The following is a 15,344-nucleotide window of genomic DNA, read 5'->3' as shown; positions in this document are numbered from 1 at the left end:
CATTTTTCCAAAGAGAAAAAACCCCAGAACTTTATGGTTACTTCAGTGAATGAAAGGACACAGATGCTCAAATGATGAGGGCACATAAAAGCTACACTCACCTTCATGGGGTTTTCATCATATGTTGGGGTTCCCAGGTCCATCTCAGCTTCATGCTCAAGGCTGGCATCATCTCCTGGGCTTTCCCAAGTAGGAGGATCCCACTGAGTCTGTCTAGAAGAAGGTAAGAACAGCCAAGCTGTCATGGGTGAAAAAAACAAAAAAAACAAAACAAACAAACAAACAACCAGACAGCCCTGGCATAGAATTTTAAAAACTTAATATGTAACAGGACACTGATAAGTCAGAACTGTAAAATGGAGATCTGTTCTGATAGCTTCTCCTCAGCAATGGCTCTAGCCTAAAGATATATATTTTTTTAACATTATTTAATCTCATCAAACTTTTGAAGGCAATTATGTTATAATGCTGACCAGGTACTGACAACAATAAGAAAAACAAACATCTTGTCTGCTTTTCAAATGGCTCAGTGTACTAGATATATCCTGGGTTTAAAAAGAAAAAGTATGCAAAGCAGACAAAGAGCTCAGTAACCTACTATACCTACTGTGTAACTGAAGCAAAAAAAAAAAAAGAAAGAAAAAAAAAAAAAAGGGGGGGGGCTTACTATACAGCTCTGGCTCTCCTGAAACTCTCTATTTAGACAACCTGCCTCTACGTACTTTCCAATGCTGGGATGTACCCCCACACCTGGCTTGATTTAAATAAGTAAATCAATTAATTAATAAAGCTAGACTTGTAGTGAGGGTATTCACAGTCAAGAGTCCAAAGCCAGCCATCAGAGAATCATAAAGGCAATAATAGTTAAAATAGTAAAACTGAAGCTGTGGGGATGACTTGGTGGGTAAAATCACCTTTTCAAACAAGCCTAATGACCTGAATTCAGTCCTTGAAATTCACATAAGAAAAACCAAACCAAACCAAACAAACAAACAAAAAAACCCAAAACAGGTGTAGGGCTGTAGACATGGCTCAGTGATTGAGAGCACTGATTGCTCTTCCAGAGACTCCAGGTTCAATTCCCAGCAACCGCATGGCAACTCACAACTGTTTTTAACTCCATTCCAGGGGATCTGACACCCTCACACAGATATACACGCAGACAAAACACCAATGCACATAAAGTAAAATTAAAAAACAAACTTCTCCAAGTTGTCCTCTGACATCTACATGCATGACCTAGTACACATGCACATATACATACACACTCTAAATAAATGCAATATGGTAGATATACCAAAGCATACTTTTAAAGGGCAAAGTCTAAAGTCTGGCATGCACTTCCAGATGTGACTCTGAAGCTGGGCATGGCAGTGCACATTTCCAGTCCCAGCACTTGAGAGACAGAGACAGGAGGATCAGGCATTCAAAGCCAGCCTGTGCTACATGAATCCATCTCAAATAGGAACAAAGGGCACACACAGGGAGATGGCTCAGCTGGCAAAGTATTCAGTGCATAAGCAAGAGAACTTGAGTTCAATCCCATGAAACCTTATTTAAAAAGCTGGTCTGTGACATGCTTATAATACCAGCACCAGAGGAAAAAAGGCAGATGCATATCTAAAGCTTGATAACTCCCAAGATAGCCTAATCAGCAAGCCTCAAATGCAAACAAAACACATTTTGGATTCCTCAGGAACACCACCACAGACTAACCTTGAGTGGCTGTGCTTGTATACACCCCTCAAACACATGTGACCTTTACTTCCTTACCCACATGGAATTCTAGAAATTCAGCAGTCCAACTTTAGGTTAGTGAGAAGCCAATAAATATCAAACGTCATGCTGGCAGCATAGCTGACCAAGTAAAACCAGATGTGAGATACCCAGTGAAACCTCTTACCTCGTGATTACATGGTAGTAATAGATCTTCCCTTCGGGATCTCGGGCTGTCTTCCAGTTGGGAGGTAAGACAATCGTTTTTGGTTTTGGAGGGGATGGGGGTGGCAGATCCAGTAGATTATTTGTTACAACCATTTCAGGCTAAAAAAGTATATAAATATATTTTTGATCAGTGATATTTCTTTCCATATGTAATAGGGTAAAATACCTACTTAAGCAATAAAAAAAGTATATATTTAGCTTCCCTCAAAAAGGATAAAGGAAAGGTATACTATGGGAAATAGTTAACAAGACAATACATATGAAGATCCTTAGGGACCTCTTCAAGCCATGACTGAGAGCATCACATCATAAAAATATTTAACAACTCATCATTTAGATCAACATTTACCAGCTTTAATACAAACAAACCAATTAGCAATGACTAAAAGAGCCAATACTAATGGCATATAAAATTCCATATTAGAGCTCAGTGGCTAAGAGCACTTGTTTTTCTTGCAGAAAAATTGGGTTTGACGCCCAGTCCCCACACATAGTAGTTAACAACTTTACAGTTCCAGGGGATCTGATGCCTTTTTGTAATCTATGTGGTACTCGACACAGACATACATAAACTAACCTGGAAAGCAGGATGGTAACATTTTATCTACTGTACTTTTTTCTGTACTTTGCTTAAATAGTTATGAAATTTCAGCTATTATTTTTTTCTTAACTACACTTTTAACCACTGAGTTCTCTCTCCAGAAATACTACACTTTCAAAAACCTAATAATCACTATAACTGACCAAAGTGTTACCCCAAAATTCATGTGTTGAAGCCCCAATGCCAATGTGACTTTAGTGGGAGACAGAGAGCCTCTTTACAGAGAAGTAATTAAGATTCAATGAGGTCAAAAGCACCCATGAAAAAGCAACATGACAAGAGGAAGAGTGTGTGAGGATACTTCTGCAGGCTAAGCAGAGAGGCTCTCAGGAAAATTTAATTGTGCTGTCATCCTTATCTTAGATGTCCAGTCTCCAGAACTATTAAAAATGAATTTGTGCTGTTTAAGCCACACAGTCTATAACATTTTGTAATAGCAGCCCTAATAAATTAATATAATCACCATCTTAACATATATATCTTTTAATGTTCCTTTTATGTAAAACGATTAATGAAGAGTAGCTTTCAGCTTTATCTTTGCATCAAATATATATATATTTTCTTTTTTGGTTTTTCGAGACAGGGTTTCTCTGTGTAGCCCTGGCTGTCCTGGAACTCACTCTGTAGACCAGGCTGGCCTCAAACTCAGAAATCCGCCTGCCTCTGCCTCCCAAGTGCTGGGATTAAAGGCGTGCGCCACCACCGCCCAGCTTTGCATCAACTATTAAGGAAAGATTTGAGACTCCAGATTCACATGAAATGCTTTCACTTTTAAACAATCATGTATCTTTGAACATTCCTAGTTTGTATGTTCTTTAGTATATCCCTATACAATTTAGTGTAGCTGAAAGTTTAGACCCAGCTTCAGACTCATTTTCTTAATTCCCATAGATCTAGGTCTTTGTAGTCAAACAAAATCACCTTTCCCCACCATGCTTCTATGTCCCTTAAGATTACTTTAAATTATTAGTGACTATCAAATTACTAATCCTTCCCCTATCTAGAAACAGTTCTATCCTTCCTCAAATCAAATCCTTAAAAACCTTTTTAAAAATTTCTTTTTGAGACAACTTTTGACCTAGAACTCACTACATACCTCAGACAGGCTTAAAATTTATGTCAACTCTCCTGTCTTGCAAGTGCTAGATTATAGGTACAAGCCACCTCACAAAGTTTTACCACAGTGTTGTTATTTTTAAAATAAAGCTAAAGTTTGACTACTCTGAATATGATTCAAAGTATGGTTGTTTGAATATAAATGGTCCCCACAGGCTCATATAATTGGAATGCTTAGAAGGCACTGGGAGTGAGCTCTGAGGTTTCAAAAGCCCATACCTAACCCAGTGTTTCCCTCTCAGCCTGTGGATTAAGATGTAGCTTTTAGCTACTGTTCTAGCATCATGCATGCTGCAATGTTCTCTTGCCATCGTGATAATGGACTAAACCCCTGAAACTATAAGGCACCCCTGAATAAAATGCTTTCTTCCTTCTTCATAGCGATAAAACACTGACTGAGATAGAAGTTGGTACCAAGGAGCAGGATATTGCTATGACTGGCCTGACCAAGCTGCTTGTTGGTGCAATGTGGACTTTGAATTAGGAAAGCAGATGAATGCTTTAAGCAGGGATTAATAGGACATACAGAGACAGGGGGCTGAGAGCCATGCAGATGATGACTGCTGGACTCAAGAGGTTTTAGAGAGAAAAAATATTAGAAGGTGGCCTAGAGACCATTCTTGTCATTTTTTTGGTGTGGGAGTGAGGGGTGGAATGTCACTGTTTTCTACTCTTGCCCTAAAAGTCTGCCTGAGGATAAACTGAGTTTTGGATTAATGGCCTTCACAGAGATTACAAGACAACCTAGTATTGATTGTGTCATGTGGTTATTAATAATCAGTCATATTCAGATCTATATTGAAAAGGAGCAAGCTAGAGAAAGAGAAATACAAAATGTACAGTTTGAGGAGAAAAAGGAACAACAAGAAGTCTAATGAAGCTAAGTCCAGTGCATAGGGACATTAAAAGTTTAAAGAGAAGCCTGACGCTAACTAAATAGAGTAAATGGGATGGTGACCTCAGGACAAGACCCTACCCAGCTAAGCTTCTAACTTATGGAAAGGAATGAAAGAAAGAGAAGCTTAAGCAGTGAAGGAAATTCCTTTCAACCACAGAAAGCTGATGCAAATGTAATTCAGCAGTGGGGCCAAGTTCCAGCGCCTTAGGCAGCAGAATTCTGGTTTCTAAGAGGAGGACACAAGAAAGGGGTTGCAGAACTCTTTCTGCAGCTGTGAAAAGCTGCAGAAGCCAGGCATGTGTCAAGGGTATCCCTGTGTGGAGGCCTACAGAAGCTGTTACATGAAGGTGGGAAGATGACCTGAGGTTGTATTGGAGATCCAAAGACTTTGGAGAGTCATGAGATACCTATCAAGGAAAGTTGCACACTGGGTTTAAACCAGCACCATGTACTGCAGTCAACAAAGCTGGAAGGAACTGGCCACCAAGAGTGCTTTGAGAGTAGACATGGTAATGTAGGATTTGGAATTTGCCTGGCTGGTTTTAGGCTTGGGTTCAGTACTTTCTCATTATGCTTCCTTTCCTCCCTTTTGGAATGGTAATGTATATCCTGTGCAACTGTATGCTGAAAGTATGTGATCTGCTTCTTCCTTTGGCTTTTATAGGGGATTAGAGTTAAAATGTTGTCTTTGAGTCTCAGAGATTTTTAACTTTTAAACAGTGTTGAGAATATAGGACTTTTGAAGTTGGACTGAATGTATTTTTGTACTGTGATATGACTATAAGCCTATGAGGGTCACAGAGTGAAATGTGGTGGTTGAATAAGAATGGCTCCCATAAATTCATATATTTAAATGCTTAGTCACCAGGGAATGACACTGTTAGGAAGGATTAGGTGTAGCCTTAAAATGTAATTGAGTCCCCAATTAAATGCTTTCATTTATAAGAGTTACCTGTCAAATAAAAACAGGTTGAGTGGTAGTGCCTCACCCCTTTAATCCTAGCACTCCAGAAGGCAGAGGCAGGTGGATCTCTGTGACATTGAGGCTAGAATGGTCTATGTTTTGAGCTCCAGGACAGCCAAAGTTACAGGGAAATCCTGTATCTGAACACCCCACTCCAAGAAGGAAGAGGAGGAGGAGGAAGAGGAAGAAGTTGCTTTGCTTTGGTCACGGTGTCTTCAGAGCAATAGATTGGAGACTAAGACAGATGGTGACCATCCTCTCCCTTATTTAGAATGTCAGTTTATAACCAGAGAGCCCAACTTATAGCAAGCCCTCAAATACTAAAAAGCCTTACAGGCTCATGATAGCTTATTTTCCATTGTTTCACATATAGCATTTTAACTATCTTCACTATTTTTCCTGTTTCTTTAAAGTTAACAACTGTCAGACTGCTCTGAGTCTTCTCCAAACTGTTAGGTGTTCTAATACAGTGTGATCACAGTACTTGTATTTAGTCCTTCCCATTCCAATTACAATCCTATTTTACTAAAAACCATAATAATATTTCACCAAGATTTTACTGTATCCTTCTATATGTGTTTCAGGATAATATTATACAATGTACAAAATGAAGTATGTTACATAATTCTACATCTCTAACCTAGTCCATTAAATATCATATTTTAGTACTAAGTAAATACAGATACTTGGGGTGGGGGAGGGCATTTTTGAAATGATTTTACTGTGTGTGAGATGTGTGTGAGTGCAGGCACATGCAACACCCCAGAGTGGGGTATTCGAGTAGACAACTGTTGATCAGTTCTCCCATTCCACCTTTACAGAAGTCTGGGGCTCAAACTTGGGCTGTCAGGCCTGCATAGCAAGGACATTACGAAAGTTACTTCACTGGGCCCAAAATTAGTTCTTTTAAGACAGCATTTTGGCTATGACACCCAGTCTGCCCTTCAACTCATTTATGTAGTCCAGGCTGGTCTTGAACTCATGATCTTCCAGAGTACTGGGATTATAGTTATATAACACCATCATTCCCTGCCTTGTGTCTAGAAAAATTATTTCAAAAGTTAATATATAAAAATATAAGATTATTCAGGATTAATAACAAAAAGTATCCTACCCAATATATATGGTAGTCATTTCACAGAACGTGACACTTCATGGTAGTCTGGTAAAACGAGTAGCCATATAAATTACAAAAAATATTGGAAAAGAATTTTTTGTAAAGACATATACAGCCAGCGAGAGTTAACAAGTGAAATATTTCTTACTGGCTGTAAGGACTGAGGCTGCCCTGGTGCAACTATTGTAGTCACGGATGCAGTTGGCTGTACCACCACTCCTTGTGGGTGAGCTGTGAAAATCTGCTGTCCCTGGATATATTGAAGACTTGGCTGGGCATAACTCTAGAAGACAAAACAAACAAAGTCATAACTTATATTTCTCTGGATCCTATTATGTGAGACATTAACTGACTTCCAATATGACACAAGCTTTAAAAAGATACTTCTTGGCTGGACAATGATGGTACACACCTTTAATCCCAGCACTTGGGAGGCAGAGGCAGGTGGATTTCTGAGTTTAAGGCCAGCCTGGTCTACAGAGTGAGTTCTAGGACAGCCCGGGCTACACAGAGAAACCCTGTCTCGAAAAACCAAAACCAAAACCAAACAAACAAAAAAAAACTTATCATGAAACATTTTGGTTTTATGTTTGTTGTTGGTTTTTGAGATAAGAGTCTCATTATGTAGCTCTGGCTAGCCTTGAACTCACAGAACTGCCTTCTGAGTGCTGGGATTAAAGATGTGTATCACCAAATAAGTCATTTACTTCAATCTCACATCAATGCATCTGGCACAAAAGTAAATAGACAAACCCTTCCCTTTTTTTATTCATTGTAACTGTCTGTTTAACTCTCAGGGAAACTAGAATGACAAGTGCTGTTCCAAGGATCTAAATACTCAGACACACTAGACATACCCATTCCCACCCCCCACCCCCGACACACACTTTCTCACACACCTCTCTGTTCATTTCAAATATTAAGTTAATATTTGTTTAAATTAAGTAAGTTAAATTAAAATTTAAATTAAAAAAGTTTAAATAATAAAATTTCTAAAGATAGCAGAATATAATGAATCTAAAATTCATAATTCACACTGATTTATACAAAAAAAAAAAAAAAATGAATCCAGAAAACCCTTCCAGCTCTAACAGCATCAGATACAGTATTTGTTCACATGTAGTCTCTTGAGAGCTGGTTTATAGAGGCAAAGGCCTTTAATCCCAGCACTCAGGAGACAGAGGCAAGTGGATCTCTGAACATTAATAAGGAAACTATCCACAGGAATTCATCCAGCTTCTAAGAAATAATCCTCAAGGAGTTAGTATCAAAGTTTTCAAAACTGTCTTAAGAATCCAAATGTATAGCTTAAATTCTCCACTTAGGGGCAATGAATAAAACATAGGTAGTCTAACAAAAGAAGTGTTCCCAGTTAACATTTTCCTCTGAGATGGGGCTGTTTTCACTGGCAATGGTCCTTGGGTCATTTCCCATATGTACTATATTATTCTCTGCCTCTTTGTAAATGTGAATCCAAACTATCTCGAATAGAATATGATATTGGAATATAATCAGATATTTAAAATCATAGGCTAATAATAGGAAATTGAACTTTCAACGAGAATGCCCCTCATCAGAAAGTATTTCCTGATGTCACAAGAACAGGGTAAATGGAGTCAGCCTGAGCTCAGATCCCAAACCAGAGTTAGATAGGAAATATGCCATCAAAAAGACTTTTAAAAAACTTAATACACACCCAGATAATAATCAGAAGTCAATAAAAATAGAAGGTACCAGCAACAAAAGATTATTAATGTTTGAAAGAAAATATAAGCCCCAAGTCATGTGTTCAGGTACACTTTTACATGCTGGTAGTCCTGACTTCAGTTTAATGTTATGGAGTAACCAGAGGCAGTAAATTGGTTAACTGGATCTTTTGTAACTCAGTTAAACACCAGATACTGCAGAGAACTGTAGAACGAGAGAAAGAGAGGAAGGAAGGAAGGAAGGAAGGGAGGGAGGGAGGGAGGGAGGGAGGAAGGGAGGGAGGGAGGGAGGGAGGGAGGGAGGACAGACCTGGCTTGTCTTCCCAATCTAACTTATTAACAAAATCTGCTAGCTCTGTCTTTATACATTCTTTCACATGGATGTCATGCACAACTAACCCTGCTCTCTTGGGTAGATTACTCAACGATCTTGTAACTGCTCTACTTTGCCCATTAACTATCATTATTTTCTTTACCAGAGCAACCAAAGTGAACCATTTAGATTATTATGTCAGATGATATTACTATATTAGACCATGTTAAAGAATTTTTACATTACTCAGAATAAGTTAAAAAGGTCCAGGCTTTTTAACTTATTCTGAGTAATGTAAAAATTACTCATTATTCTTCTGTCTCAGATTGCCACCATGCTGGGATTACAAGCATGCACCACCATTCCAAGACCAAAAACCAAGTTAATGAAAATAAAAACAAACAACCCCCTAGTCCCCCCAAAAGCCCCAACAAATCCCAGGGGAAATATGTTATTTCTAGAGAAAACAGGAAGCCAAGCATACAATGGGTATAGCAAGGACCTAGTATTTTGGAAGCTAAATTCCTTGACCCTTAGTGATACCATGATCATCAAAATTTGCCTGACAAAAGCTCACCATGCAGAAATTCTAAAGATTTGTTGTCAGATACATTAGAACAGACCCACAAGCACCTGTCAGCTGAGCTGTCTGACATGGGTGCTGGGAACCAAACTCAGGTCTTCTAGGGACTCAGCAAGTGCTCTTAACCATTATGCCACCTTTGCAGCCTCATGCAGAAATTTTAAAGTTACTGCAAATTTAATTTTTGCATTCCACATATTATTATATCATCATGAGTATCACAACTTGTAACTCTCAGTCTCCCATGTGTTGTTATGGTAAATAGCAGAGTTTGAACATCATAGAGCTTAAGGCCACTTACTAAAGATTATATCTCTAGCCCAGATAACAGATGAACATCGCCCAGCTGTATTTCACAGCACATTAATGTTAACACTTCTTTCAGTAGTAAGATAACTGCATAATAACTAGGACTAAGGATTTTGAAATTCATCATTAATACCATCTACCATCTTAATGCAAAAAAAAATTAAATTATTTTAAGGCATTTTGCCATTTTACAGATGAGGAAACAAAGACTCAAGAATATATGCATCTTCTCCAAAAATACGGTAGATGATAGCTGATAGCTGAGAGTCAAAATAAACACCAACCAGCATGTTACATGTTTCTCATTACCCAACCTCCTAAATCACTTCTGGTCAACTAATTCAAAGAAAGAGGAGAGAATCCACTTATCTACTACTCAGGAGACATAAATAGGCGGGCAGTGGTGGTACACGCCTTTAATCCCAGAATTTGAGAGGCAGAGTCAGGCAAATCTTTTGAGTTTGAGAGCAGCCTGGTCTACAGAGTGAGTTCCAAAACAGTCAAGGCTATTACAGAGAAACCCTGTCCCAAACAAACAAAACAAAGAATATGTAAAGTAAACTAAGGGTTCAGTAAGTATACTTTCATTATAGATTATAGTGGTAAAGCCTTCCTAACAGCTCTCCAGTGATTACTGGCACCTGGTATGTACACTCTTAGGCAATCTCCCCTATCTCCCTGTGTGATGAACAGAATATGGTAAAGTAACAGGAACTGTGCGTAGTCCTACTGGGAAGCCTCAGTTGTGAATAAACTGCAAAGTAAATCCTCCATTCCTAATCTAGCCTCCAGATAACTACAATCCTAGAAAATAGTCTGACTCTTAATTCCATGGTTCACGACCAGATCATCAAGGTAAGTAAATTGCTTCTAAATTCCTTACTCATGGAAACTGTGACATACTATTGTCTTATTAGACATTATACACAGTAGATAACTGATAGAGATACAATGGCTCCAAGGTCTGGGTTATAATGCACTGGGAGAATGCCTGGTGACTTTATGCAAAAGTCCCAAGGTTTCATCTCTAGTACCAAGAAACAAACAAAATTGAACTTCTTCCTTCATATCAGATCAACTATCATTTCAAATGAAATAAGGTTATCAACAACAGAATTTCTCTTATACCAGATCTAATTAGCATGGTATTAACAGACTTTAATTTACAAAAGAGAAGTTCTGCCATTAATTACCTGCACAATTGGAGGAGTTGTCTGCGAATAAGGAGAGGTCACACCATAGACAGTTGAACATGTCTGTCCTTGATAATATATGGTTGCTTGAGATTGTGCAGGAGAATACTGTTGTTGTACACTGACAGACTGTTGGTTTGAATCCCAGACATTGTAATTCTGTCCTTGGACTGGGCCTGGAGCTTGTACTGGCATTACAGGAACATTGGAGTCTTGGTGTACCACACTTTCATTCTGAGCTACATACTGTGAACTGGAAACTTCCACAGAGGCTGCCACATGTGGTACCACTGGCACTGATGGAGGGGCAGCAAGGGATTCTGTCGAGTGTCCTACCAAGGGCTGAGCGTGATCATAAGGAGCAGGGGAGCACACGGGGTCCATGCTAGGTGTGGGCAGAAGCACCTTTCCAGCGTTAGGGTTGCTGGGATCCACATAAGCTTGCATGGGATAGCCTGGTGGATACCCAGCAAAGGGGTGATGAGAGGTATTATATCCCAGAGAGTCAAAGGGTAGTGGGGATGTCATCCCCAAGTTCTGCATCTGTTGCTGTTGCTTCTGAGCCTCCCTCTGTGCTACCTCTTGTTCGAACAATTTCCTGCGCTCCTCTGTAGAAAGTTTGTTTCGGTCTTTAATTCGTACTTTCTTTTTAGAAGTTGGTGTATCGTATCTACAAAAAAATAATACCACAAAAAGTTACCAATCATGGATATAATCAAAACATAAGACAGTAAGTCATTCATGAAAAAACCACTAACCACATCAAGTCTAATTTGACAATGCCTAAAATTCACACTCAAAATTAGTAAATGAAGGCAGAGACTGCTTAAATTCAACATCCAGCACTACACAAACAAACACCAAGCAAGTTGGAAAGATGCCTTAGCAGCTCAGTTCCCAGCACACACATCAGACTGTTCACAACTGCCTGTAACTCCAGCTCTTTTTTTTTTTGTTGTTTTTTGTTTTTTGTTTTTGTTTTTCGAGACAGGGTTTCTCTGTATAGCCTTGGCTGTCCTGGAACTCACTCGGTAGATCAGGCTGGCCTCGAACTTAGAAATCCACCTGCCTCTGCCTCCCAAGTGCTGGGATGAAAGGCGTGAGACACCACCGCCGGCTAACTCCAGTTCTAAGAGGATCCAATGCTTCAGACCTCTGAAGGCACGAATGCACATGTGTATCTACCATGTACAAAGCCTTGTGCTAAATACCAGGTACCAGAAAACAAACAAAAAGGAATCTGGCAGATAAAGAGAAGCCCTAGGAAACCCAATACTTGTGTACTTCCACCCAGCATTCCTGATTTTAGATGTCTCAAGTAGTGACACCAGCTTCCTATTCCTCCTTAGGGTTGAGGCAGATTCCATAATCACAAGTACAGATTTTAAAAACACAACAGGATAAAACCCATTTCATTGCAAAAAAAATGAAGAAAAGAAAATGTGACACGAACAAGAAATAATCTAAAATGTTGTCCAGCAGGAATATCTGAGCTTGATCCTCAACACACATAAAAAAGCCAGGCATAGCAGCTAACACGCGTCGCCTTAGAACTCAGGAGACTGTTCTAAGTTATGGCATCCTAGTGTGATCCTGACTAAAATTACACAAATGAAAAAAGTATATGTGATTAAATGCAAACTGCAAAATTCTATTATTAAAAAAAAAAAAAAAACTGTCTTAAAACCTACCAGTAAAATCTTATATTTACTCATCTAGAAGATATTATTTCCAAAAGCTAGTGCTGTGTGTGTCTGCCTATATTTTGAAACAAGAGTCTCACTATGTAACTCTGGCTACCTGGAACTTGCTATGAAGATCAGACTGGCTCTGAACTTTGAACAATCCTCCTGCTACCATCATATAAATGCTGATTATAACTGTATGCTCCCATGCCGAGTCTTAATTTAGATTTTATTTTTTAATTCAAATAAGCCTTTCTGCATGGCAGCGGTGGCACATGCCTTTCATCCCAGCACTTGGGAGGCAGAGGCAGGTGGATTTCTGAGTTCAAGGCCAGCCTGGTCTACAGAGTGAGTTCCAGGACAACCAAGGCTACACAGAGAAACCCTGTCTTGAAAAACCAAATAAATAAATAAATAAATAAATAAATAAATAAGCAAGCAAGCCTTTCTTTCATTTGTGTACTTACTTCACCAATGAGTGTCTTCCCTGACAATGAGTGTCTTTACCCACTGACCTATCTTGGTGGCCTCATTTTTTTTTTTTTAACTCTTTGAAAGTTTTATACTCATATAATGAATTTTTGTTGTGTACCATCCCTTTCCTGACATTCTTCTCCCTCTGAAACCATTCTCTTCCCAACAAGTTCTCCTTCTTAAAAAAAAATTTTAACCTCTCCTATCCAATCCATTTAGTGTGCAAGTGGTGTGTTTGTACCACAACATAAATGTCGAAGTTAACCTGGAAAGTTTAAGTCCCTCTTTTCAATATAGGGGCCCAGGGACTAGTTTGGATTTGCTCAAATAAGAAAAACTCACTTGGTCACTTACCTGTCATCTGGCCTTTTTGTTCCCCGCTCATACGCAGAAGAGGGTGGTGACAGAGAGCCCCGTCGTTTCCTTTTCTCCTTATTTTGAGACTGTTTGTCTGGGTCTCTCTCCCTCGACCTGTTAGGAGTCTTGGGAGCTGTTTGATCTCTGAAGGCAGCAGCATCTCTTCCTCGTTCAGTTACTAGAAAGGTAAGTTATTTTTAAAAACAGTTTATTTTAATAGGGAAATAACACATCAAGTATATAATGAAACTTCTACCCAAAAAGGTAAATATATGGACTCTTCTCTCAAATCCTGACTTTGAATTTTAAAGGTTCTAGTTTTTAGTTGCTTAATATAAAAAAAAAAAAAAAAAATCAAAACCAATTCCTTATGCTAAGTTGAGACAACACAAGAAAATTCCACAAGCAATAAATAAAAGGTTGCTTATGGAAAAAAAATCCAACATCATCCTCTGCAGCTCTAAGAGTTTAATACTAGACTAGATACATGGGAGGTAACCCTGAAATATTTAAGGTTTGCCTTTAGTGCTAATTGACTAGACTAGTAGCCTCTAACAACTTTGTATGTTGCAAATGGTCCTATCAAAAAAAAACAAAAACAAAAACAAAAACAAACAAACAAAAAAAAACCTGCCTAGAAGCAAATCTTCTTTCTTACAGTTCTTTATAGTCCCATGTAGGAAGATGTCTAGCTATGAAGAGAATAAACCATTAGAACTTAAAGATGTGCAAAAGAGAAAACAATGAAGCAAAAGATATCACACAGAACGTTATTTAAGGAATCAGAACCTATGCTTGTAAAAAATAAGGTCTTTACACACACACTGGCCTTTTCACTCCAGCAACACTGGCTCAGTGTTAGAAGGGATTCAAGAAACCAATCACAGCCCCACAAACTGAGTCCATTCCTTTAATTCGTTAAAGTTTGTTAGAAACACAGTGAGACAGTTAAAGTCAGGACACTAAGACTACCATGGAACTTGTACTATCTGTTCTCTAACAAAGATTTTGAGCTTCAGTAGGCACTGATTTCTTGAGAATCCAATGAAGATTCCTTTTATTCTTTTCTTTTCCTTTTTGTCTTTTCTAGACATCATTTCTCTGTAGATCCTGGGTGTCCTGGAACTTGTTCTGTAACCAGTCTGGCCTCAAATTCAGAGATCTGCCTGTTTCAGCCTCCTGAGTATCAGGATTAAAGGTATATGCTAATATACACAGCTCTGGTAAGATTTCTTAACCTTTTCTGGTAAAGAATGAACACACACACACACACACCTCCCTCTATATATGAATAGCTAGAAGTAAATATTGCTCCACATACCTCTAGCAATATAGATTTAAGAATGTCTATTTGGGGCTTGCAGTTCTTGCAGAAAACTTAGGGTATATTCCCAGTACCCATATGATAGCTCACAACCATGTGTAACTCCAACTCAAGGGAATCTGGTACTCTTCTCTGGCCTCTGAGGGCACCAGATACACATAGACACTGCACACACACACACACACACGCAGGCAAAACACTCATAAAGAGTAATTCTTTAAAAAAGAAAGAAAGAAAGAAAGAAAGAAAGAAAGAAAGAAAGAAAGAAAGAAAGAAAGAAAGAAAAAGAAAAGAGGTGGTGCTGGAGAGATGGCAAAATGGGCAAGAACACTTGCTGCTCTTGGAGAGGACCAGGGTTCAGTCCTCAGCATCTATATGGTTGCTTGCAACCACCCCTAACTCCAGTTCCAGAGGCTCCAGGCACATGTATTATAAATAGATATGGATACAAGCAAAGCATTCATATACACACCTAAAAAAAAAATTTTTTTTTAAAGAATGCCTACTTTAAGGCCAGGGAGAAAAGCTCAGTGGTGGAGTGCTTGTCTAACATGTGAGAAGCCCTGGGTTCAATCCCAGCACTAAAAGAGGAAGAAAACAAACAATCAAACAAACAAACAAACAAGACTCACTATTCTAGAGGGACAAATCAATGAAAGATAAGTTATCAAAGCAACAACATAGGCAGTATAAGAAACATCTCCTTTGGAAAAATACACTAAGAATACAGGTGCAAGTTTCCAAATTATTACATCTAATG

General features: G+C 38.7%; 1 protein-coding gene across 5 annotated transcripts in view; it reads right to left on the bottom strand.

Moving 5' to 3' along the window:
* The window catches only part of Setd2 (SET domain containing 2, histone lysine methyltransferase), an 89,701-nt gene that overhangs the window by 14,886 nt on the left and 59,471 nt on the right, over positions 1–15,344 (bottom strand). For 3 of the 5 annotated variants that reach the window (XR_013105590.1, XR_013105589.1, XR_013105591.1), the window contains exon 15: positions 13,285–13,438. Coding sequence is in view for 1 of the 5 variants with exons in the window: in XM_034483764.2 (XP_034339655.1) it covers positions 102–213; positions 1,904–2,043; positions 6,789–6,923; positions 10,745–11,414; positions 13,258–13,438 (1,238 nt within the window). In the remaining 4 variants the exon portion in view is untranslated. Of the gene's footprint in view, positions 1–101; positions 214–1,903; positions 2,044–6,788; positions 6,924–10,744; positions 11,415–13,257; positions 13,439–15,344 lie in introns of those variants that run through there. The other 2 variants (XR_013105588.1, XM_034483764.2) reach the window with 1 other exon arrangement.

The sequence above is a fragment of the Arvicanthis niloticus genome, chromosome 21 (genome assembly GCF_011762505.2).
Source record: "Arvicanthis niloticus isolate mArvNil1 chromosome 21, mArvNil1.pat.X, whole genome shotgun sequence".
Classification (NCBI taxonomy): domain Eukaryota; kingdom Metazoa; phylum Chordata; class Mammalia; order Rodentia; family Muridae; genus Arvicanthis; species Arvicanthis niloticus.
This window is presented reverse-complemented; position numbering and strand designations above follow the sequence as displayed.